Source organism: Myotis daubentonii, chromosome 2 (genome assembly GCF_963259705.1).
Source record: "Myotis daubentonii chromosome 2, mMyoDau2.1, whole genome shotgun sequence".
NCBI lineage: Eukaryota > Metazoa > Chordata > Mammalia > Chiroptera > Vespertilionidae > Myotis > Myotis daubentonii.
In genome coordinates, this window is record NC_081841.1 from 69010321 (window position 1) to 69037059 (window position 26739).

A 26739-nucleotide genomic window follows, 5' to 3' on the forward strand; every position below is an offset into this window, starting at 1 on the left:
GGGTTAAGGGAGCTCCTTTGATTCAAAAGAGAACCTGTTTCTATGCTGGGGGATAGCTTTAGCAGCGAGGGTACAGTTGAAAATGGAGAAGGAAATTGATGGAGTCAGTTATGACAATTGGGAGGGAATGACCCAGAGCCTCTGTAGACAGAAGCACTCGCTCTCTCCTGCTTGAGGTGGGAAGGAAGTGGGAGGCAACGGGTGGGGATGCAGGGGAGTGTGAAGACCAGGGGCAGAAAATCCATTTAGTTACTGACTACACACTTGCTCTGCTTAGTCTCCTACATAGACCACAGAGATGAGTAAGAGACCATGCCGGTACTCTCCTTTATTGAACATTCACTTCATTTAAATGAATAAACTGGTATTTAACCTTATGCTCCTTGAAAACCCAACATGTCCAGCAGTGGCTGACAAAGGGCAGGATGCTGGGAAGAAGTACTCCCTAGAGCATTTAATCACTGACCTTGCTTAGAATTGGTGCTACATGATGACAATAAAAATTAGTCTGACTTTTAGTCAGTTTTATAATCATCTTTAAATCATCTCTAGAAAATGACCCCCTTATGGCCTGCATCTGAGCAGATCTTTTCTGCCCACTTGCCCTTGGTATGCCACTGGTGCTCAGATGCCTGCTTCAAGGTTTCTCTTTGGGAAAAAAACACATAAATGCTTAAAGTTAACTTTGGTAACAAGCGTGAAAGAACATGAGGAAGTGAAGAAGTCAAGTTTAACCCCTTCATGTTACAGAAGAAGAAAGTGAGGCCCAGATAAGTGAATGGCTCATGAAGCCACTCCATCTAGAAATGGCAGAGCTGGGTCCCAACTCCAGTTCTCCCGACTCCTGGTTAGCTTCAGGAAAGAGTTCCATCCTGTCTGTCTTTCCATACTGCCACCCAGACGACAAGTTAGTGGTATTCAAGCAAGGAATGGTACCCAGATGCATAAGGAATCCATCAAACATTTGGGGAGAGGAAGTAGAAAGAATGACTTGATTGCTCTCCATTTTCCCTCCATTATGAAGTCAAAGTGTTTGCCTTTTAAGGACTTTGGAGCTCACTGTAACCAATCTCTTTCTTTTCAGTAAGTTTATTGTTGGTTGTTTGGTGTGTGTGTGTGTGTGTGTGTGTGTGTTTATTCCTCACTTGGGGATATTTTTCCATTGATTTTTTTTTTTTTTAGAGAAAGTGGAAGAGGGAAAGACAGAGAGAAATGTTGATGTGTGAGAAACACATCGATTGGCTGCCTCCTGCACAAGCCCTGACCAGGGCCCAGGCTGGGGAGGAGCCTGCAACCGAGGTACATGCCCTTAACCAGAATCGAAGCCAGGACCCTTTGGTCTTCCTGGTGTCCATTTGGTGATGAGAGATGGTACCTAATATGCCAATCATCTCTAGTTCTATCCTTTTTAGTTGCCGAGTACTCTAAAAAAAATCAACATGTGGAGGATACAGAAAAAGCTCTTACCTCTCTTGAAGTCCGATGGGTTTCATTTTGAAAGGAGAAGGGCAGACAGAGGTGGTAGCTTTGATCTCAGGAGCGTGTCGACCTTGAGGGTCCACGACCACACTCAGGACCTTCGGCGCCTGCTCAGGCTGGACCATGCTGTTGGCTGTCTTTGCCTCAGACTGCGCTGGCTGTAAAGCGAGGGGTGATAGGTGGATCTCCTGATTTTTCTCTTTATCTTGTCTCAAAGAAAGCTGAAACTTTTCTTTTAATCTGTAAAGAATCTAGAGAAGGAGATATAAAGGGCTCCTGTCACATTTTTCACACTCAACAACAAAGTATGATCTCTTTCACCGCAACCTAGAAGACAACCCAAAGTAAAGGTTTAATGGTCATACAAGTAAGCAAGGACTTCTAGGACCATTTCTCAGTTTGCTGGTATTGAGGTTTTTCTCAAAAGAATACTAGTATATTTGGTATTTCTAGTTATGGTGCACAAACATGTTAAATATATCTGCACATGATTGTATTCCCCAAATAGTATTAAAAGTAAATTTGGCTAATGGTATTAAAGTGTCAGATAGCAGTTTGATCATAGGTAAGCTTTTAATTAAAAATGGAAGGTTTATAGAAGGCATAAGCGTGAAGTATGGGTTTTTGACATTTACAGAAACAGAGATCTGCATCTAATACAACATGTAAGAAGGAAGTCTTGCAAAATATTAATGAAAGTATAGTTATGCTATAATCCATAATTTCCTACGTTGGTAAATATCTGTATTAGTAATATGTTAGCTTGAGGATCTTGAAATAATTAAATTTAGGGCACCTATCAAAGAATAATTTGGAGAACCAGTAAATTTTTTTCTTACCCTTTGCCCCATTTAATTTTTAAGGTATGTTGAAAAAAATATTCCATTCTTCCATCCTCAGAGCTCTTTCTGGAACAGCTAATAGAATTCAGAAGTGGCAGGATCTTTATTCCTAAACTTATGAAAGAACTGGGCTGATTTTGCTGAGACACTCCAATGGACCAGATTGTGAGGTGAGCAAAGTTTGTCTTTCCTATCCTCTAAAAGGCTTCCCTTTTTATAGGTCCTTTTTTCTCTCTTTTAAAAAAATTTACTTATTTATTTTTATTTAAATTAAATTCTTTTCTTCGTTTTACTGAGCTATAATTGACATACAACATTGTGTAAGTTTAAGGTGTACAAAATAACAACTTGATACTATTCCTCTTGTCTTGATGCTGACTCCTCCACTCCAGTTCCTGCTGAAACTAGATGTCCTTGTACTTCCTCAAGTCTGTTCAAGGAAGTGACTTGATTCGCTAATTCAGACGAAGAGCTGACTTAGCCCATCACCTGCAATGACAGCACTGATGACATCTGCATCCCACCGAGCTCCCCTGCTTAGTTCCTGGGACCCGGTACCTAAAGGAGCGTTGTTTTAGAGGATGGGCTTCTCCGGCACTTTTCAAGCACCTTTACCTTAGTCCCGAGGCTAATTCTTTCTTTTCTTTTCTTTCAAAGTTCCTTTAAATTCTAGTCATCTCTATATTTTAAATCTACTGGAAAGATACAAAGTCTAAATATATATTGCTTTCCCTGTTAAGGGATGAACAAACAGAAAAGAAAGTTAGGAAAGAATTCACCTGAAATAGTGGAGGAAATAAATCCCTTTGATAACCTATTTCAGAAAATAGTTTAGAAAATATTTGTCTAGTATTATTTAAATATATTGGTAAAACAAAAGCCTATTCAACAAGATAAAATTATTAAAAAAGAATCAGGATAAAATAAAAACACAACAATCTAAAACGAAAAGGTACCAGAATGAGATTAAAAAGAAAATAAATCAAAGAACTAAAAACTCAGTAGTAGGATGTAAATCTTTGCAAGCAACAAAGAACAGACCCGACAATGACTAAAATATAATCACTGGTATATAAGGTTAATATGGAAAAGCCAAGAGACTACCTGGAATGTAGAGCAAAAGGATAAAGAAATTAAGATATGGACAAGAGGAAAGACAGGACATGGAAGTCAAAGAAGAATCTCAGTAAATGATAAACCAGAATCAATGAATGAAAGAGAAGCAAGTCAAAAGCTATTTCAGTGCCCAGTATGTCATGTATTGTGAAAGGTACAGCACCTTGTTCCTGTGGGATTTACAGATACAGAATGAAAAAAGTTCTTAGTTTAAAAAATATGTCACTTGAAAGAACAGTAAGTGTGAGAATAAAATGAGGCAAATTTGCATGATTTTGAGAAAAAAAAATACATGTTACAATCAATGTATGAATTCCACACCTAGCTACATAGATGTGCATGTAGATGAAGCCAGTAGAATTTTTCAAATACTCGAGGTGTCAGGAAATATGCTATCTGTGTACCCTTCCTGAAAAAAAAAAAAAAAAAACATCCTCAAAGTCATGAGAAAGGATGATTCAAATGAAGAAGTAAAGAACTAGAAGTTGTGGTGCAAAGGAGAGCTTTGGAAGTATTTAAACGCAGAGTGGAAGCGAAATGTACTTATGTTTCAGACGTTGTCTGCAGTCCGACATCTCTAATTGTAGTAACAAGGAAGAAGGTTGGAGGAGGCCAGAGAGGTAAAAAATAGAGGCGAATGCATGTTCAGTGACTTTTTAATTAGGGATACGGAGGGAATCGGAGTTAAGCTAGTCACTGGAGGTCCTTCGAACCTACCTGTATATTACAGAGGTTGAAGTCTAGCTGAATAACCTGGCGTGCCTACAGCCACATTTAGTGGGGACAGAGCCAGGCCCCCGCGCAGCGCTGTCCTGCAGGCCTGTGCAGGTGCTGCTCCCCCTCCCCTGCCCGCCCCCCCCCCTTCCTCCCGCCCAACACACACACACCGCCTCCGGCGCTGCTCTTCGCCACACTGTCCTCCTCGAAGATGACTCTGAAATCACACCTGCAGCAGATGTGACTCTCACCACTGAGTCTGAAAGCTACCAAATCTAAGAATCCAGCTTTGGGGAGTGGAAAGATCTTCTCAAGGGAAAAGACTATGCACATCTGGGATACAACTAGAAACACATATTATAATGTGAACTGCCAGAAATTAAAGAGAACCCGTAATGGCTTTTATGTCAGTTTACTTCCTCATAGCCTGGAACCTTTTACACAGGTGCTATTCATGGACTCTGGGAGGTAAAGCTGTATCTCCCATGACAAATATTACTAAAAGAAAAAAGAAAGCATCGCATGCCAGTGACTAGTCTTCTTGCTGTCATTATAATTATTCTCACAAGCTATGGGATAAAAAATACTACAGGTTAATAATGCCAAAGGACGGGGAAGTTTTGAACATATTGCTTCTCTTCAGTATCCATAACCCTTAAAAGACACTTTGCCACCACAGCACCGTGCAAAACCAAAACTCCTACTAGAACAATGCAATCAGATGACACATGCGTCAAGCTAAACACTTAGCTACTAAAGAATGAGGTCATAGAATTTAAGGTGGGGTAGTTGCTGTTGTTTTTTAATTGCAAGCAAGTTATTTTCCTAAATGAGAACAGAAACAAATATATCTGTACATTCACAGAAAAATATAAATAGAAGATAATGTATATATTATATATTCCAAGCTCTTGCCACCTAAATAAAATAGGTATATCGGAACATGTTTGCCTGTTTACATCTGGGCTTTGGAGAAGCACAGTTCAAGAATGAAATGAGGAAGCCAAGGAAATGCTGGCCTTCACCACAATCACTGGCAGGTCACGCTTCTGATTCTATTCCAATGGACTGGAAACAAGCTCTAGTCCAATGCCCTTTACCACTCACGAGCTCATGTTCTTGATGAGCCTCTGCCAGGCATTTTACAGTCGTCTGCTTACTTTGTCTCTGGTCAGAGGTCAATTTCTAATACGTGTCTATATAGTACCTGTACAAACTGGTTGCTACATCTGTAATGAGGGAAAAGAAGACTTGGAGAGTGTATATCGCTGTTTAAAAATACTCAAGAGAGAGATGGAACTGTCTGAAAAAAAAATGTGGAAAAACTGAGGAGTTTGCAACTTGACAATAAGGCATTTGGCCATGAAGGAACTCGAGGGCAGCGGTTCTCAGCCAGCAGGGATTTTGTTCCGGGGGCATGTGGCAATGTCTTTGATGGTTTCTGATTGTCATTCTGGAGTGTGTGTGTGGGGGTGGGGGTGGGGGGGCGAGGGGGTGGGGGGGTACTGCTGGCATCTAGTGGGCAGATGGTAGAAATGCTGCTAAATACCCTACAATACACAGGACAGAACCCTTCCCCACAACAAGTTATCTACCCAGTCCAAAATGTCAGCAGTGCTGCTGTGGAGAAATCTGGGATAAGAGGTCTTAAAAAATCATCTGGTCTGATCCCCTCATCTTACTTTTAGACCCAGACTGGTTTTATAATTTATGGACAGTTAGAAATGAAGTCTAGGACCCAGCTTTCCTGACTTGTGATCATTGCCTTCTCCTGTTCTTGTAAATCCCACGTCCTTCCCCCAACCTCTTTCCTGAGGCCTCTGGGAAAGTGTCAGGATTTCCCTCTGCATGGCTGGAGATCCAGAATACAGCTGATGCACATTTCTCTGCTAGAATGCACTTTGTTTGAGAATGCACCTAACAGCTTACCATAGCAATGGCAAGTCAATATTTTTGATTTTACCTTTAGAGCTTGTTTGAATCTTAGGCTGCAATGCAATGTTTTGATCACTCGAAGAAAAAAAGAAAAGAGAAAGGAATAAAAGTTAAACTATAGCAAGAAAAAAAAAACAATAGCAGGAAAAAGAAAGCCAGAGGGACACAGAAATGAGAGGAAGCGAAAAAGCATCCTATAAAGCTCTTTTGCAGCTCATAATTTTTATTTAGAAAACTACACAAGCAGGTAACACAAAACATCTGTGTGAAAAATATATGTTCAAATTTTAAAATGCTGCCAACAGTCCCTATCATATATATTTTTTTCTTGACAGTATTTTACAGTTAGTTCTAAAAGAGCTCATTCATTTAATTGAATAAACATGAATTACTACATTATTCCAGAAACAAGACACTGTGGATACAGAGATGGCACTTAACGCTCTGGAAATTCACAGAAGAGACAGATGTGCCCAGTACAAGGTACTAAGTACAAAAACAGAGTGTGTCCACAGTAGGTACGGTGTGGTACACATTTATGAGTTCTGTGTTGAATGGCTCTGATTAATATAGGCATCCTCATCCTGTTATTAGACCTCTTTGTGGCCAGAAATGGATGCCCACAAGATAGAGTTACAGAATTAAATGGAACCTCAATTTGACAACATTACCCATGGAAGCATGATAAAGAGTTCAAACTTTTTATTTTTAATTTGCATTGATTTCAGAGAGGAAGGGAGAGGGACAGGGAGATAGAAACATCAATGATGAGCGAGAACCATTGATCGGCTGCCTTCTGCATGCCCCCCACTGGGGATTGAGCCTGCAACCTGGACGTGTGCCCTGACTGGGAATTGAACCCCTCAAAGGTTTCTGAGCCACACCGGTGAGGTGTGAGAGAGTTCAAACTTTTAATCCAGATAGACTTGGACTTGAATCCCAACTCCTGTCCTCAGACACCCCCATACATACACCCACGCATTGTCTGTTCTTTGTCAAGTTACTTATCTTCTCTGAACCATGGTTTCCTCATCAGTAAAATTAGGAAACGAATATCTATTAAGTGTTTATGCATAAACTCAATAGTTAAGAACACTATTTTATGTATTTAAAGATTTGCTAAGCGGGTAGATCTTATGTTGTGTTCTTATAACAACACAAAATAATAATACCAAGTAAAGAGAGGAAAACATTGGAGGTAACGAATATGTTTATGGCACAGATTGTGGTGATGTTTTCATGGGTGTATATTGACCCCTAGACTCAAGTTGTATGCATTAAACATGTACAGCTTTTTACATGTTAATCATAACTCAGCAAAGTGGTATAAAAATACACTGAATGTTGAATAACAGGCAGTAAATTTAGCATGAGTAATTAGGCAATAAGTGGAAGAAAAAAATTATTATTATTGTTCTTTTTAGTAAGGGGATTGTATTCTTACCTAAATGACTTACATTAGTACAGAAAAAAAATTGAAAATTCGTTTGAGAAACATATTTACTTTGGAAAATGGTTTGAACCAAATATTCTACCTAGGACTCTAATCCCATTTCCTTCTATTTCTAGGGATTATACTTAACAAATTAGAAAAGTGTGGCTATTTATGTCCACCTATGACCTGTATTTACTGAGTAATGCTCAGGCTGAAGCAGGTGGTCTGACTTAGGACTTCCTGCCTCACCTAACAAGGCCAGGCCTAGACAAACTCTTTGTATGACATAGAAATGGCTCTAACGTGGCAGAGCTTTTACTGACCCAAACAGCTGTTTCTATGTGTTTTCTGGGCTTCCCAGAAGCCATCTGGCTTATAAATATCTCTACTTATATTTCATGAATACCTTTGTACTTGTCACTAACTCTCTAAGTACATCTGAAAGTCTATTCTTTCTATTATTTATTCAAGTTTAAGAACCAATTCTGAATGGATTGGAAGTTGCCCACACATTTTTTTCTTAGAAAATTGTATTTGTCTACTTGTCACTCCACCCACTGTACGTTCACATTTGAGAGGTGCTAAATAAGTCACACATTTGAAATGTCATGCGTGCCTAATTTTATGCCTGGCAACATTTTTTTTTGAGAAAAGTAAACAACATACCGCATTTCAAAAATGTTGCCAAGCCTTATGATATTGTTATACAGCATACGGAATCTCTATTACAGCAATTTACCTATATAATTTCATAATAAAATCACATGCTTTTCAGTTCTATGGTATGTAGGAAGGCTGGATGCAAATAATGGTATTTGATCTTTCACAAATATAATTAATGTCCCTAGAAAAATCTGGGTTATATCTTTTGTTTTTCCATGGAATCAACAAAATTATGAGAAAACAGAATTGGAATATATGTATTTAAGAATCACAAAAGCGATAGTATAACTATTACTGAGAGGTCTAAGTAAGAAACCTAACTTTAAATCAAGATCATTATCAAAAACATTGGAACATTTACAAAGATAAACTTATTTTAGAGAATCACATTTGACATCCCCCTAAATGTGAACTGTTGCCTTGTCAGTGATTAAGTTGCATCATATAAACTTAACTTTATCTTAGGCCTGTCTGTTAGGTAGTATTTATTTTCCTATCAATATTAACTCCTTTCTAACGTACTGATGGTTTGTTCCCCTGTTAGTTCATTCTACCACTTTCTTTCATTAATTCAGGAATTATCAGAATACCATTTAGAAGTATTGCTTTTCTCACTATTCCCCACCTCCAAAGTGTGCCTCTGCCGGGAAATGGGTGCATCACCACCCAGATAGTCAGGCAAATAAGCCAGGAATCATCCTTAATTTTTTCCTTTCCTTCTCCCCGAGAATCAGTACACAGCAAAGTCCTGTCAGTTTCATGGACAAATAAATCCCAATCCTTCCTCTCTCTCCCTCTCCTCCACACCCCCCACCCCCCACTCAGGGCCACCATCACCTTTCTCATCAGGCTAATACAATAGCCTCCAGAATCCTCCTCTCCCGCCCTAGCCCTACCCGAGGCTCTGTCCACAACCACTCTGCCCCGCAGAGAACCTGATCTTTTAAACACACACATCAAAGCTCAGCTTAGAGCACTCAGCTTCCGGCTTCTTGAATTCAAAGAGGCCAAGCTTAACCTCTCCGCAGCTGCTCCCACCTGGCCTCGGCCCGGAGGCCTCTCCCCACATCTTCCAGCCTCACACATCTCAGTTTGCTGTGCTCCCCGCCCCCCCCCCCCCCCCCGCGCTCACTGTTATGTTATCTCTTCATGACACGTAACATGATTTGAGATTTTTTTAAATTAATAAACTTAATTTTTAGGTTTACAGTTTTAGATTTACAGAAAAATTGAACAAAGAGTATAGAGTTCCCCTTACTTCTTCTCCCCTGCCTCCCTAACGATGTCCCCTATCACTAACATCCTGCATTGGAGTGGTATATCTGTTACAATTGCTGAGCCAATATTGATAGAATTAACCAAAGTCTATAGTCTAGACTAAGGTCACTCATACTGTTGTACATTCTATGGATTTTGACAAATCCATAGTCATATACGGGGGCGGGGGGGGGGGCAAAAGTAAACTACTACTACTACTAATAATAATAATGAATACAGTAATTAATAAATAATAATACAAGAATAAACTCTGTGTTTTGTGTACTCACAACTGTAAGCCTACTTTTGCCAACCCCTGTATTCACTATTATCATATACAGAATAACTTCACTGACCTAAAAATTTGCTTCACCTATTCACTCTACCCCACCCAACCTCTGGCATCCACTGATCTTTATATTGCCTCTAGAGATTTGCCTTACAGAATGTCATATACCTGGAATCATACAATATGTTCACTATTTGATTTTTTAAATATTATTTTTTAAAAAAATCCCTCATGAGAACAGAGACCGCCTCTGTCTTGTTCTTTCCTTTGCCCACAGTACCAACAACAGACCCTTAGTGGATCCTCTGTAGGAATTTGTGGATTGAATGAATGGATGAATCTACCCACCAACCCCATAAAGTGCAACCACCTACACTTTTGAAATACTCTTTTCTTGAATTGCTCTGGTAGCCTTGGAGCAGATTTATCCAGGTTTCAGGCTTTTCCACTGATGCTTCGCAGATATTAGGAAAAGAAAAGTTGCTGCCCGGCCCCGCATGGTTGAGGGTGTGACTGCTCTGGGACCTTTTGCCACCTGAGACCAATATCTCACAGAGGGATTTTCCCAGTCATTTTAGACTCATGGGTGCCCCTTGGGTTAGAAATGCAGACTCTTACATATTAATGGCAAGCTCTGCTCTGGCTCCCTCATCCTCTCATAATCACAGGCTGTTCCTGCCTCACTTTCCTTCCTTTAAACTTGCCTTTGCTCTTCCGAATCTTACCATTTACCCTTAAACAATTTCTATTTTTCTCACTCTTTACCCCTTCTATCTTCTGTCCTCACATCAGTGAAGGAGAAACACATACTAATGTGACTGACAAGAGGGAGCACGCCATTGGAGATGTCCTGTGTTAAGAAAATGAAGAGCCAGATGTTTTAAAGTACAATGAACTCTAACCAGAAACCATACCTTCTAAACCACTGGGAACCGCCCAGAGGTCTCCGCCACAATTTCCATAACCTCCAACCTTCTCTCGTTAAAATGCTTTCCCCTTAACCTCTACCATCAATAGATACAAATCAATTTCCTCACTCAATTCTTAAACAATTCTGTTGTTTATTGGGCCACAATTTGTAGAAATCTTTTGTAATGCCTGGCCCATAGGAGGTCCCTCCGAATTTATTAGGATGGAAGCTTTAGGGTGTTTTTACTACTTCCTATATTTAGATTCAAGGAAATATGCTTATCATCACCTTAGTCAAGGCCTTAATTGTTTTATAGCCCTCAAGTTTGGGCCTACTCAGCCTCTGTCTATTCAAACAGCCCTAATCTGGCTAAGATAAACCGTTTCCCAGCAGGGGGAGCACACATGAGGGAACAAAATCCAATAGGACACTGGCAGCACTGATGATTGCAGAAAGAATAAATAGCAGGATGTCTTTTGGGGGGTATTTGAAATGTAAGAAAGGAATGTTTTTAAAAATATGCAAGATTAAAAAGAATGCAGCACACAGGTAAAAGTTACTGAAACCCATTTGTAAACTTCAAATATTTTGTTACATCACAGTATTTTGAAAGAATAAGGAAATCCGTTTCTATTTGAAGGTAACTGTTAACTCATTCAATACCAAAGAGCATTGCCTAGCTTAATGAGTTTAGATTTACTTGGGGTTCTATTGGTTTTAAAATTAGAAATATACCTTTAAAGGCTTGACATTCATAATTTGTAATTTAAAGAGCTATTTGCAGTTACACTTTTATAGTGTTCATTCACCTAAAAACATTAGTTGGTGGTGAATTGTGCAGCCTTTGGGTCTATAATATCTTTTCATGCCTGGAATTTCATAAAACGTTTTCAGGGCCCTTTTAAAAAGAAGTTAGTTAATCAAACACTTTTTAATGAGTAAGCTTGCCTCTAAGACGTATTTCTTTTAAAAAGTGTTCCATAAAAGTGATATAAATGAAGAAGTAAAGTAAGCCCCAAATGCGCCCGTGGGACTTGAATGGCTTTGAGGGCTTTGGTGACCCCGGGGAACCACTTTCTAAAGCTTCATTCTCAGCATTGATCAAGTTACTAAAAGCCTAGTGCAATCCCAGCTCCATTCTGCAGGTCAGAATCCACAATTGCGGAGGTTTCCTTTAGCTATCACTCCGCTGTCAGGTATGAAATCCCCCAGTTTTGCAGGGTCGCAGTCTTGCTTCTGTTGCCGGTCTTTTCAGCATTCATTTGAATGGCAAATGTCACCAATAATATTAAGCAGTGGGCTCAGCAAAGGATAAAATAGATAAAGAAGCACACTTACCATCAAGCAAGTTACTATCATAACAAAGATGCTGAGAAATATGACAACGGCATAAAATCCTTCTTTGCTCCAGATTTTGTCTGCTTCATGCTGCCCTTGCAGAACATTTTTCTTTAAAAGCAAAACAGAAAGTCCGGCGTTAGATGAGAGCTGGAGGAGACTGGCGTTCTTATCAGACACTACACATATTTTTAGCTTTCTCCCATTCAGTGTAGTAGCACACACCTACATTCCGCGCTGCCAGCGCTGCTCCTCCAACTGCTCCGAGACAAGGCACTGCCCCCTCAAAGAGATTATTTCATCTCCTGCCCAGAATCAGACAGGCTCCGCATGCCAGGCCCGGTCCCAGCTTCGTAAATGTCCCTCCCATCTCTCTTGGAAATGACCTGGTTCATAGGTAAGAGAGTTCCGTTCTGTTCTGCGTGGAGGAAATTGTTTCTGAAGCTTTCTTGACTCTGTGTGAAGTCCCCTCCCACAACACCACCCTGGTTTACGTGCTGTAATACAGCTCTTAACTTTTCAACAAAAGTGAAACAGGTGCAAACAAAATCTCATAATGCATTAACCAACAGAGCAACGATGTCAGAATCATTGCCTTCTCCTTTTTCCTCCTCTGTTATCAAATCTTTTCATTTTTTAAAAATGCAGTCTTATTTGTCAAAATCTGATTAAAGTACCAACCTCAACTACCTAAATTGTTAGAATATTACATTTTATTTAAGCATCAGGGAACACCAAAAAATGTCCAGAATTATTTAGTAATAAAAGGTGAAATAGTTTTATTTTTATTTATACTTTTTTTTTTTACTACTTTGGGAGTGGAAAAGCATGAATAAAATGTGAATGAGTGAAATTTTATTTCACCTACTCTTTTTTTAAAAAAAGTATATCTACTAAATCAAGTTTTACAATGTAATTAGTTTTATGATTCAGTGAAATTTATAGATTTATAGTTAAACTTCAACCTGAAACCAAATGGTCCTCAATTAGGAAAGACAAAGGTGGCTGAGCCCTAACTGGTTTGGCTCAGTGGATAGAGCGGGGACTGAAGGGTCCCGGGTTTGATTCCAGTCAGGGGCATATACCTTGGTTGTGGGCACATCCTCAGTAAGGGGTGTGCAGGAGGCAGCTGATCAATGTTTTTTTTAACTCTCTATCTTTCTCCCTCCCTCTCTGTAAAAAAATCAATACATTATGTTAAACACACACACACACACACACACACACACACACACACACACACACACACTCTCTCTCAACAAAGGCAGCTGAATCAAGTAAAATGTTTCCACTTTGCTGAAGGCTGCCTTTCCCCCCTTTTGTGAGAGTATGTCTGTCCCGGGATATTGTCTCCAATGATTAAGAAAGTCTTGAACAAGGACATATTGAATGATGGAAAGCCACGTGGAGAAAGGGCCTGGAAAGTGAGAGGTCATCTTGGACATATCAGCGGCAAATGAATTCCCAGCTTAATGTAACCACTGGGGTGACTCCAGTGGAACAGATCAACCTAGCTGATCCTCGTCCATCCACAGAATCATGAGAAGTAAACAGTAGTCATCACACACACACAAAAAGAAAGCCTTGAATAAAACCTGCCCTTGTGTCTGAACTTAGAAATCATTGCTAATTACCTTTGCGGGATTAAAAAAAAAAAAAAAAAAAGAAAGAAAGAATACTTTCACCATTTGTAAATTAGACAAAATGAAACATTTGCCTTGAAAAACATTTTATAAAAACTTTTATTCTGGAACTCAATGAGTGGGGAGTTGAATAAGACAGAACAGAGAGGGTCTGTTAAATTAAATTAGTTAGATTGTGATTAAAAACAATTCGAAGGAGTCTTTTATTGCTTGAAATAGTTGAGTTTCCATTTCCTTTGCTTGTAAAACATTGATGTACTCACCATACCATCTTGCTTACTTTCTAAGGCACAGGCTAATTCGTGGATATAAGAAATGATTTTGAGATACATTTTTAAAATATGTAAATAGTAAGTGGATGGAGAATCTGAAAATACTTGATGAAATGATTGGAAACCAAGTATCTTTCTGGACAGGAAATCTTGGGTTCAGATGACAACTCATCTTTTACTCTTGAACCTCATCCAGGTATATTTTATTCCAATGTGTTCATAAACATAGCTGGTAACTGTTAAAAAAAACCACCACTCCTGAAGAAATCAGGTATAAATATGTCAATGAGGTTTTTTGTTTTGTTTGTTTGTTTTTTGTGCAGGCAACTAAACAGCACCTATTGCTTGCTATAAAAGCCAACTAGGGAAGCCTTCAAGTAGGCAGCATAGAGCTGTCAAATTTAAGGATGTGGGCTTTAGTTCATGTAAAATGTGGATCAAAAGGGGTGGTTAGATGGGTGGTAAGAGAGATTTTGTGTTCCTAACCTGATCTGCTTCATTTCTTCTCTTCTTGCTGTAGTTATACACCTCCTGGAATAACAACATGTTCCTTTCCGTGTAAGACATATCTGTTTTGTTTTTCTTTTACCTAAAGCAGCGATGATGGAAGAATTAACCTCCCTCCTCCACTCTCCCACCCCCAATTAGAAAGACACATGTTTTGTACTCCCAGAACTTAATCACTGCACTTTCTTGGTAAATAGATTTCCTTCTGAGTCATGCTATTCCTGCTGAGCACTACTATATTTGTACAGAGATCTAAAAGACTTGATAAGGGCAGGGTAATAAGTGGAAAAGTTTGTCGTTAACATTCCACAAATCAAAAGAAGATAATTCATAAGACTCTCCCATCTAACCTTTGCATGAGGTTGAAATGATGCCTTTTATATTTTGTCAGGAGACTGGAGGTTCAATAGTTCAGAGACTCCATGGCCAGGTCAAGCCAATGCCGTTGTGTCACCTTTACATCTTATTTCAGATATTCTAATAATATTTCCCCTTTAACTATGTTGCATTGAAAGTTGTTGGGTTTTGTTTTGTCTTATGATTTAAAAATTGGGCATGTTCCTGTATCACTATATCAATGAGAATGGCTTTTCTATATCCCATTTAATAATTTGATGCACTATAGTTTTCTTGTTTGCTTGTTTTTTAAACCCATTCTATATATCCCAAGAAACCAGAAACACCAATCAGAAAGGATATATGCACCCCTATGTTCATAGCAGCACAATTCACCATAGCTAAGATCTGGAAACAGCCTAAGTGCCCATCAGTAGATGAATGGATTAGAAAACTGTGGTACATCTACACGATGGAATACTATGCTGCTCTAAAAAGGAAGGAACTCTTACTATTTGCAACGTCATGGATGGAACTGGAGAGCATTATGCTAAGTGAAATAAGCCAGTCAATAAAGGAAAAATACCACATGATCTCACTCATTCATGGACAATAGAGACCATTATAAACTTTTGAACAATAATAGATACAGAGGCAGAGCTGCCTCAAACAGATTGTCAAACTGCAGTGGGAAGGCCGGGGAGGGTTGGGGGGCAGGAGGTAGGGGGGGTAAGAGATCAACTAAAGGACTTGTATGCATGCATATAAGCATAACCAATGGACATAAGACACTGGGGAAATAGGGGAGGCTAGGGGACTGTCTAGGGCGGGGGGATAAAATGGACACATATGTAATACCCTTTGTAATACTTTAAGCAATAAAAAAAAAATAAATAAATAAACCCATTCTAATTCCGGATGGTGGAAGAGATTCCCAAATGCTAGGAGATATAATACAGAGCAGCGGTTTTCAACCTGTGGGTCGCGACCCCTTTGGGGATCGAACAACCCTTTCACAGGGGTCACCTAAGACCATCAGAAAACACATATGTAATTACATATTGTTTTTGTGATTAATCACTATGCTTTAATTATGTTCAATTTGTAACAATGGAATTGGGGGTCACCACAACATGAGGAACTGTATTAAAGGGTCGCGGCATTCGGAAGGTTGAGAACCACTGCTCTAGAGGCTTTAGGTCACAGGGGTGGGGAACCTTTTTTCTGCCAAGGGTCATTTGGATATTTATGACATCATTCAAGGGCCATACAAAATTATCAACTTCACAATCAGCCTGCTATATTTGGTCAAACATTTCATTAACCCACCCCTAATGCCACGGCAGGGCCACGACAAATGATTTTGAAGGCCTTATACAACCCAAGGGCCGGCCGGATGTTCCCCGCCCCTACGTAGGAGACATGGCTATTTAGGACAGATGAGCGCATAGAATGAGAACGGAATAGAAATATTATAAGTTACCTGGTTAATTGATTGACTTGGGCAGATAAATGAGATGCAGCCTACAGTAATGTGGTGGTACAGGACACACTTCCACTGTGCAATACCCAGGGTGAGCAGTTCGGTCTGAATGGTCTAACATATGTTAACATTGTTTTCCTCCTCAGCACTGTATGGCTGGGACTGTAATGCTTTAGACTGTTGGCTAATGTTCCTAGTTCGAGGGAACAATCACCAAACTCCCAGATTATGGCGTATGTTCATTTGATATGATTTTTTTCTCTTTGTAAATATTCCATGGAAGTATCAGTTGACACACTGGCCTGTTATTTAATGAAGGTAACTTCCTCCTTTGCAATATAAGACCTGTAAATCTGGAGTAATTTGAAACCAAACAAAAACAACCGAAATCCTAAGTCATTTTCAGTGTGATTGCAAAACTTATTGTTTCAATGGATATTTATAAAAACATTTAAAAATGGAAACTAAAATAATGAATTTAATTTTATTTTTCTGAGATTTGACTTATTAGGTACCAAATCTAGTTTTATCTTTATGAGCATCTTAAAATAATATTTGTGTGCTTACAATGTTCTAGGTACTGTATAAAAATATTTTTTTTAAAATGCCTCCCCTCCCCCCCCAAAAAAAAACAAAACACCCAACATAGATTCAAAATGAAAACAGACAATAAACAAAAGTAATTCTCTACTTGGTATTTTTCTTTCTGTCCCAAGAGTTTTTTTCTGATTAAAAAAAGTCAAGCAAATAAAGAAATGGCAACAACAAAAAACACATCCTTCCCTGAAAGAAGCTCATATAAGTTTAGGAATAGATGCTTTGAGATATGATTCACAATGTTCTGTGACCCATGCAAAGGATGAAAAACCAAAAACAAAAAAAATTCATTTTTTTCTCTTAATAAACATGCTCCCATAGCAGAGCTATAATTTTAGGATAAAAATGTGGAAGAATGGGTTGAGGCATAAGCTGTCATCACACACTAACCACAGCGATGAATAAAGAAGCAGGGAAACTCTTTATTGCGAATAGCTTGAACAACTATTCACAAATGCTTTGGCAGTGGCCCTCTGGACTGTTCGTGTCTGAAGCCCCCCATGAGGGCACTAGCTCCCATTTCTGCATTTATGGCTTCAGGTCAGAGGGTAATGCTGGGCCCCTTTTAAAAGTACCTGCAAAAGGCTCAATCAATTCATCTGTCCTTGATGAAATGCTCCTGATAGCCGATTAAAATACGTTCCAGCCTCCTGTAACATAATATTTCTGAGGGTCTAGCCTTCCTAGATTTCTAGATTCTCACAATTTCACCAGAAAATATTAAGTTTTGACCATCAAATACACTTTCACTATTAAAGGACAGACTGTGGTCTTGTGGGCTAATAGTACTGTGATGAGAGTCAGGCGCCCTTCACCTTTCACCGAGCTGGGGGCTGTTGGAGGACCCCTAAGTGTGTACTTGATATTAACTAGATTTTTGAATGGTGAGCTTCTCTTGGTTCACAAATCTGGATGACTCACTAAGCTGCCATATTCTTAAAGCATTAAGAATAGTATTTAAACTCAGATTAAAGCAACAGGGAAGAACGCTTATGTAAGCCACTGAAAGCTTACAGGAAGCAGAATAAAGTAATCCAAAGGTCTTTTTAAATTCTAAAGAACAGTCCTGGGAAAAATGTGTGCAAGTCAGTCTGTGAAGGACCTGGACCAGCCGTGGGCAAACTACGGCCCGCGGGCCGGATTCGGTCCGTTTGAAATGAATCAAACTAAAAAAAAAAAAAAAGACCGTACCCTTTTATGTAATGATGTTTACTTTGAATTTATATTAGTTCACACAAACACTCCATCCATGCTTTTGTTCCGGCCCTCCGGTCCAGTTTAAGAACCCATTGTGGCCCTCGAGTCAAAAAGTTTGCCCACCCCTGACCTGGACATATAGGTTGGGGTTTATTCATTTATTTTCTGACTTTGGATACCAGCAGCACAGTGTTTGGCTACTTCTATGCCCATTGAATACCAGACACTGAATGAAGACAACAAGGACACAGATGAAATGACATGGCATGTCTCTTGATGAACCTGTAGTGTAGAGATGGACTTGAAGACCAAGAGAGGATAAGGAGTTTTTATACTAAGCTCAAGGAGAACACAAACCAATGAGCATTCACATCTAGGGAAGGCTTTGCTCTGTAGTAGACTGATCTTGATACATGAAAGGTGTGTAGAAGGATCAACGTATGCAAAGCATGGAGGGAAGAGAAATATGGAGGTGTCATGGTACCGATTAAGTTTGGAATTGCCAAAGCAAAAACTAGGAGAGTGTTGTTGAACAGTTTATAAAGCCTAGCACACAAAGGATCATAGACCATATTGAGAAATGCATGCTTCATTCCGTAATATTTAGGAGGCCAAAGAGAACCATGACATTAGGAGGGCATGGCCAGATTTATTTTTAGAAAGATTACTCTGGTGCCAAGAGAGAAAACACACTGTGTGTGTGTGTGTGTGTGTGTGTGTGTGTGTGTGTGTGTGTGTAGGGCAGTGATAAGGGTGACACTAAATGCCGAAAGACCAATTCAATGATGAACATACATTTTCATTCTGCCAAGCAATCCTGCATTCAAATATTTGTTCAGTGTCTCCTGTATAGGGGGATTTCCACAAATGTTTTAAAAATTAATTCATATTCCAAGTAGATAAAATAAGGACTATACTCATTTTTTTCTATACCCATTTTGGATATGAAGAAACTGAGCCTCAAAGAGGCTGACACCACACAAAGACTTAATCTCACAGAAATTAAATCACCTGCCCAGGGTCACACACACACATCTTAAGTGGTTTTTGGGTTTCAATCCTGGTATCAAAGCCTCTAAAAAATATCTTTTTATTGATTTTTATTTTAGAGAGAGAAGAAGGGAGAGGGAGACAGAGAAACATAGATCGGCTGCCTCCTGCTCACCCCCTACTAAAAATTGAGCCTGCAACCTGGGCATGTGCCCTGACAAGGAATTGAAGGAGTGAACTTTTGGTGCATGGGAGGCTCAACCAACTGAGCCATACCAGCCAGGGCTTAAACCAAAGCCTTTTATTCCACACCTGTGATATTTGCTGAAATGCGAGGCAATAAGCTTTACTGAAAAGTGGGATTAGACTAATAATCAAGATGTCTAGATTTTTAAAATATATATTTATTTATTAAATACTAGGGGCCCGGTGCACGAAATTCATGCACTGGGTGTGTGTGGGGAGGGGAGTGTCCCTCAGCCCAGCCTGCCCCCTCTCACATACTGGGAGCCCTCAGGCGTTGACCCCCATCACCCTCCAATCGCAGGATCGGCCCCTTGCCCAGGCATGACGCCTCTGACAGAGGCGTCAGGCCTGGGCAGGGGACCCTCATTTCCCCCCATCACTGGTTCTGCCCCCAGCCCAGGCCTGATGCCTCGGCCAGAGGCGTAGACCCCCATCACCCTCTGATCGCCTGATCGGCCCCTTGCCCAGGCCTGACGCCTCCGCCAGAGGTGTCAGGCTTGGACAGGGGACCCCCATCTCCCCCTGATCACTGGCTCTGGCCCCCGCACAGGCCTGAGGCCTCTGGCCCAGGAATCATGCCTGGGCAGGGAACCCCCATCTCCCTCTGATCGCTTGCTCCACCCCCCGCCCAAGCCTGACGCCTCTGACCCAGGCTTCAGGCCTGGGCAAGGGGACCATCATATCCCCCCAATCCCCGGCTCCGCCCCCCACCCAGGCCTGATGCCTCGGCCAGAGGAGTTGACCCTCATCACCCTCCGATCACCAATCACCGGATCGGCCCCTTGACCAGGCCTGAGGCCTCTGGCAGATGTGTCAGGCCTGGGCAGGGGACCCCCAGCTCCCCGCGGTTGCAGGCTCCGCCCCTGCCCAGGCCTAACACCTCTGGCCTAGGTGTCCAGCCCGGGCAACGGGGACCCGCAGCTGCAGCGGCCCCACGATCATGGGCTTCGCTTTAGGCCCAGGCAAGGGATCCTTAGCTCCCGGGACTGCCAGCTTCAACTGTGCCCAGCTCCCATCGCTGGCTCCACCCCTACTTCCTGCTATCACTGGCCAGGGTGGCAAAGGCGCCTGATTTTCCGATCATGGCTGGGGGGCAGGGCAAAGGCGGCCCCAGGGCCGCCTTTGCCCTGCCCCCCAGCTCTTAGCTCCCCTCTGGGTTTCTGATCACTGTCAGTGGCAGGGGGCTTCTTCCTGCTTTCCCTTTCGCCTCCCTGCATTGTGCCTACATATGCAAATTAACCGCCATCTTGTTGGCAGTTAACTGCCAATCTTAGTTGGCAGTTAATTTGCATATAGCCCTGATTAGCCAATGAAAAGGGTATCGTCGTACGCCAATTACCATTTTTATTAGAGGAAGGAAGAGGGAGAGATGGAAACATCAATGATAGAATCATTGATCTGCTGCCTCCTGCACACCCCTACTGGGGTTGGAGGCTGCAACTTGGGCATGTGCCCTTGACCAGAATCAAACCTGGAACCCTTCAGTCTCCAGGCTGACACTTTACCCACTGAGCCAAACCAGCTAGGGTCTGACTGCAGATTTTTAGATGAACTCTTCCATGCAACAACATACCTCAGGAGAAACTTCTGTGATTCCAAATTGGGATAAACTTTGATGCAAAACATTGGTATTAAGTGAACGCAGCACTTCCTCAGATGGCAGGGCGTCGGAGATGCCTCCTTTTCGGTTTATGGGAGACACGAAGAGTTCCACACTGTTCTTCTTTCCCTAGTAAAAGCAGGTTATTTGTACATGTTAATAGACATTTTCAAACATGTTTGGGAAGTACTTTTTCCTCCTCTAGAAACACCACAGAAAGCTGGAACCCTAGAATCTTAAAAGGCATCATGGAGGTTACATTTATTAGTTATTCTCGGGTACGCTTAAGACTACCAGTCCAGAGCCCAAAGTCTTCAAGTGGCCTTCTTTCAAGTAATTGACACCTCAAGATTTGTAATTTTATATCTCATTGGATGCTGGTTTATTTTCCATTCCATATTGTAATTAAATATTTTCCTCCACCACTATTTATGCCCCCTAAGCCCTTCTCCACCTCCACTTCCCCCTCCTCCTCCACCTCTACCCACCTTCCTCTCCCCTCCACACTCACCACCCCATTGTCCATGAGTTCTTTCTTTCTGTTTTTCCTTTGTTGCTCAATCCCTCCATGCCTCCTGCCTCCCCATGCCCATCCCCAGAGCTGTCAGACTGCTCTCTATTTATGAGTCTCTCTATTTTCTTTGTTTTGAAATATACTGTTCAGATGTTCCCTGAGTAATTGTGTTTAAAGAAGCATTATAAAATCAAATGAGTGAAATAAAGCCTAATGCAATAGTACAGTTATTAGACATTGCTACTCCATTTTTTTTCTTATAACTTGTATTTCTGGAAGGCTGGAATCACTACATGAACTTTGACGTTGCTTCCCTGATTCTGTTCTTCACCTCAAACGTCCCACTTTTAAAGTCTATCCCTTGGGTAGAAATGCAGGATACTTTCCTATTAGTATTGCCCCATTAGCTGAAATGCAGAGAGAGGATTTTTTTTCTACCATAAATGGAAGATAGGACACATAAAAAGTAAACACACCACGGAAATCTATCAGAGTCTCTTTAAAAGTTATATCTATCACGTACTTATGGAAGGAATTATTGCTAGTCTTTTCTTTTTGACATGGAGTTCTCTCATGTTAGAAAATTTTCCTTTAATGCCATTTACCAGAAGTTCATCCAGGTATAAAATACTACTAGCAATCCAGAAAACAAAACACATTTCCGTGTTTGCAGGGAACAACAGACAATGACTAAGTATTGTATAATACTGATGTCCAACGTGTTTATAATAATTTAAATAGTTTATGACCTAATAACAACAGTAGCGAGACTAGAGCACTTGTTTTCTGCCTGACACACTCTTATGTACCTTAAGTCTGTTATCTCATTTAATGCTCAAAACCCCTCCAGGACAAAGGTGTTATAGTTCTCTCCATTTTGCAATTGAAAACACATAAGTAGGTTGCCTGCGGTCATACAACTGGGAGATGGCTGAGCTGGAAACGGGGTACGGTTATGTCTCCAAAGTAGATGCTCTTCATCACCATGCTCTGCTGCCTTGGGTATCACCATAACTCTACCCATTATAATAACTGCTCCTAGAAACAGGTGTGATAAATGCCACCAACATTCTCCCAGGATATGTGTATTCCTGCCTTTTTACCCCTGCAAAGATACATATATATATATATATTCTAGAGCTAAGACATCTATAGTACCTACATCTCTATGTCTTCTCATTAAAATAAGATACTTTGGATATAAAACCCATTTCCCTCTTTCAGGGCACTAGGAAATATTGTATTTCCTCTTCTATGGTACTGAGCTAAAAATTTTGGTTTTTAAGTGTATTTGATCCCAGAAAATAGTTGACTTAGAGAATAAGTCATTATGGGGAATGAAACAATCCTCACCCCTCCACACACACACATAACAATGAAAAGAAACAAAATCCCTAAACCAAAGTAAAAAGCAAATTCGTCTCCGTAGCTGGACACGAGGATGTTGATTCAGTAGAAAGCTGAGCTCCAGCAGGAGAATCAGAATGTAAGGCAAGGGGACCGTGGGGCCCTGGCTTGAGTTCCCACTGCAGTGGAAATTAAGAACAATTGTAAAACTGCAAGATGATTCCAAAGTCCCTTTTCACAGGAACCTTGGATAATTAGCTTTTTACAAAGAGAAAGTCATCCGTTTTGAATTTGCCTTTCTCTGCCTTTGCTCATGCCTGCCTTCAGGTGCTGATGGGAACAAGTGGTGGGATGACATCAAGGTTCCCAAACCCTGAGATAAGCGGGGAAGGAAGGATGTGGGTGATTGGCTGGTAGATGGGTCTAAAGTGGGCTCTATTCATCAATCCCTCTGGGTTTGCCTCATTCCCACCCCACATGCCCATCCAAGTTTTCTCCAGGCTTTTCAGGACCATCTATTCTTGCATTCCATTTGGAGTGCTGTCCTCAAGGATTGGTTTTCCTTTCTTTTTAACAGAAATCCTGTCTGTGGACTCAGTATCTTCATCCTATTGCTATCCTTAAAGGGGTTTTCATAGATACCACATGGAGACAATGTTTTAACTGATGCAGAAGGCTTAACTTTTAGAGAAACCATCAACAAAACAACGAGAAAACCCACTGCGTGGGAAAACATATTTGCCAATGTCATATCTGATAAGGGCCTAATCTCCAACATTTATAGGGAACTCATACAACTTAATAAAAGGAAGATAAACAATCTAATCAAAAAATGGGCAAAGGACCTAAATAGACACCTTTCAAAAGAGGACATTCAGAAAGCCAAGAGACATATGAAAACATGCTCAAAGTCACTAATCATCCGAGAGATGCAAATCAAAACAACAATGAGGTACCATCTCACATCTGTCAGACTGGCTATCATCAACAAATCCACAAACGACAAGTGCTGGAGAGGATGTGGAGAAAAAGGAACACTCGTGCACTGCTGGTGGGAATGCAGACTGGTGCAGCCACTATGGAAGACAGTATGGAGTTTCCTCAAAAAGTTAAAAATGGAACTCCCATTTGACCCTGTGATCCCACTTCTAGGAATATATCCCAAGAAACCAGAAACACCAGTCAGAAAGGATATATGCACCTGTATGTTCAGAGCAGCACAATTCACCATAGCTAAGATCTGGAAACAGCCTAAGTGCCCATCAGTAGATGAATGGATTAGAAAACAGTGGTACATCTACACAATGGAATACTATGCTGCTGTAAAAAAGAAGGAACTCTTACCATTTGCAAAGGCATGGATGGACCTGGAAAGCATTATGCTAAGTGAAATAAGCCAGTCAATGAAGGAAAAATACCACATGATCTCACTCAGTCATGGATAATAGAGACCATTATAAACTTTTGAACAATAATAGATACAGAGGCAGAGCTGCCTCAAACAGATTATCAAACTGCAGCGGGAAGGCCGGGGAGGGTTGGGGGGCAGGAGGGAGGGGGGTAAGAGATCAACCGAAGGACTTGTATGCATGCATATAAGCATAACCAATGGACATAAGACACTGGGGGGTAGGGGAGGCCAGGGGATTGTCAAGGGCGAGGAAAAAAAAAAGGACACATATGTAATACCCTTTGTAATACTTTAAGCAATAAAAAAAGCCTTAATGTAACCAAACATAAAAAAATAAAAAACAATTTAATATTTAATAAAATGAATTGTGTTAATAAAAGTAAACCATTAGCATATAGGCCTAACCAATGGACACGGACAATGGGGGGGTGAGGGCATGAGAGGGGGGGTAGGGGGTAACGTGGGGATAAGGACACATATGTAATATCTTAATCAATAAAAAATATATTTAAAAAAAGTAAAAGCATAAAAAAAATAAAAGTAAACCATTAAAGACCAAAAAAAACCCAACAAAATACAAAAAAAAAAAAAAAAAAAGAAGGCTTAACTTTTAGGAAGAATGTTTTGGGTGTATGTCAGGTTGGTGAGACTAGTATGTTTGGCCCCTCTATTCATACCTACCGGGGTACAAGCCTTGAACTATGAAAGGGTTGATAAACTTTTTCTGTCAAGGGCCAGAGAGTAAGTATTCTAACCTTCGATTTAGCCAAACAATTGGTTAGAATGACTCAGCTCTGTCACTGTAACATGAAAGTAGTCATAGTCAATATGTAAACAAGTGACTGTGGCTTATTGCAATAAAACTTTCTTTACCCAAACCACTATGCTAGATTTGGCTCAGGGGCCATAGAACTATAGCATGGGTCTTTTAAATTATTGTTCTTTATTATTGAGACCTTCAAAAAAGATCAAAGCCTGTTCTGGAAATGTGAAATGGAGGCATCTTACAATGAGGCGATTGATGTGCACTTGCTGGGGTAAGAGTCCTAACGCAGCCGCCACTCCCTGGCGGAATATTCGGAGCAAGGTTATGTTCAGCTTGTTGACATCCATTTGCAGTGTCTGGGGAAAAAAAAGAAATTCAAATTATAGTTAAATGTTTGGTTCAGGATATTCAGTTCCTGACTGATTACTGAGTAGAACAATTTCTGTGACTTTGATAAATTTACACTCATGGTGCTTTGTTGCGTTTTTAATGGAATAACATTATAGGGATATTTTATGTGAAATTGTAAATGGTGTCAGTTAAAAAGATGGTCCACTGTATAATAATGCAATTTGTCTAGTTACAATCAATAAGGTATATCCATGATCAATTCATAAAGAGTTTCACTCAAATGTATGTTGGTTTAGATTGATTTCAATCCCAGATTACAGAATGGAGTATGGGGCCAGGTGTGTTTCAGCAATCCAAGCTGAAGGACAGCTTTAATTTGTGTTCACACACAGACCCAGGCAAGAAGATGCTGTGTCAGTCCCATAACTTGGCAGTTTCTCTATATAGTGATTGGATGCCAATGCAAGGCAAAGAATGAGATGCAATACGCATTTAGAAACTCTGGTAAAGAAATCAATGGTACTGATGATTTGGCAATTCTTATTCAGCTGTTTAGGCAAACACTCTTTTTAAGTTGTTTTGGAAAAAGATAACTAAACATTTAAAAATTCCTAAAATACAAACAAGTTATAAAATTAATAATATAGCCTTTATTTAAGTCATGGGTGCCATTCATACACTTAAACCATAAATTATTATTTTAAAAATGCATCATAATCATTTGAGATATCACATAAGATGGGGAAAGCACATTTTTATGCATTTAATCTATAATAATAAAAGCATAATATGCAAATTAGACCAGATGTCCTTCCAGACGACCTTCTGGACGAAGCCAGGGCTGCGAGGGAAGGCGGGTCCTGGATGACACAGGAAGCCAGTGCCAGCAGCCGAGGGAAGGAAGGCCCACTCTTGCACAAGTTTCGTGCATCTGGCCTTTAGTACATATATATTTGATAAGATTTTTTTACCCCCTTCACCTTTCTTCCATCCTCTACCCTGCTTCTGCCTCTTTCAATGAGCTTTTTTTTATACTTCACATAAAAGAGAGATCATTTAGTATTTGTCTTTGTCTGTCTAGACTTATTTCACCTAGCATAATGAGTGCCCTTGAGGTCCATCCATATTGGAGCAAATGGCAAGGTTTCATTTTTTGTGTGACTGAATATTATTCTCTTATATGTAGATGTAGATATAGATAGATATAGATATCACAAATTCTTTATACATTTATCCATCAACAGACTCTTAGATTGTTTCCATATCTTGGCAGCTGTAAGCAATGCTGCAATGAACATGGAATGCATATCTTTCCAATTTAGTTTTTTCATTTTTGTCAGATAAATACCCAGAGGTGGAATTGCTGGATCATATGCTGGTTCTATTTTTAAAATTTTGAGGCATCTCCATACTGTTTTCCATAGTGGCTACCCCAACTTACTTTCCTACCAAGAGTGCTCAGGGGTTCCCTTTTCTCCACACCTTCACCAACACTTGT

The 26739-nt window shown here is 40.3% G+C and overlaps 1 protein-coding gene across 9 annotated transcripts in view; it reads right to left on the reverse strand.

Annotated features, from left to right (window-relative positions):
* The window catches only part of LOC132227933 (receptor-type tyrosine-protein phosphatase R), a 257258-nt gene that overhangs the window by 94344 nt on the left and 136175 nt on the right, over nucleotides 1–26739 (reverse strand). For 5 of the 9 annotated variants that reach the window (XM_059683640.1, XM_059683633.1, XM_059683632.1 and 2 more), the window contains exons 2-5: nucleotides 25133–25246; nucleotides 20826–20981; nucleotides 11982–12092; nucleotides 1468–1730 (exon numbers count right to left, since the gene is read on the reverse strand). In XM_059683640.1, the coding sequence (XP_059539623.1) occupies nucleotides 1468–1730; nucleotides 11982–12092; nucleotides 20826–20981; nucleotides 25133–25237 (635 nt within the window). In that variant the 5' untranslated portion in view covers nucleotides 25238–25246. The other 4 variants (XM_059683637.1, XM_059683636.1, XM_059683638.1 and 1 more) reach the window with 4 other exon arrangements.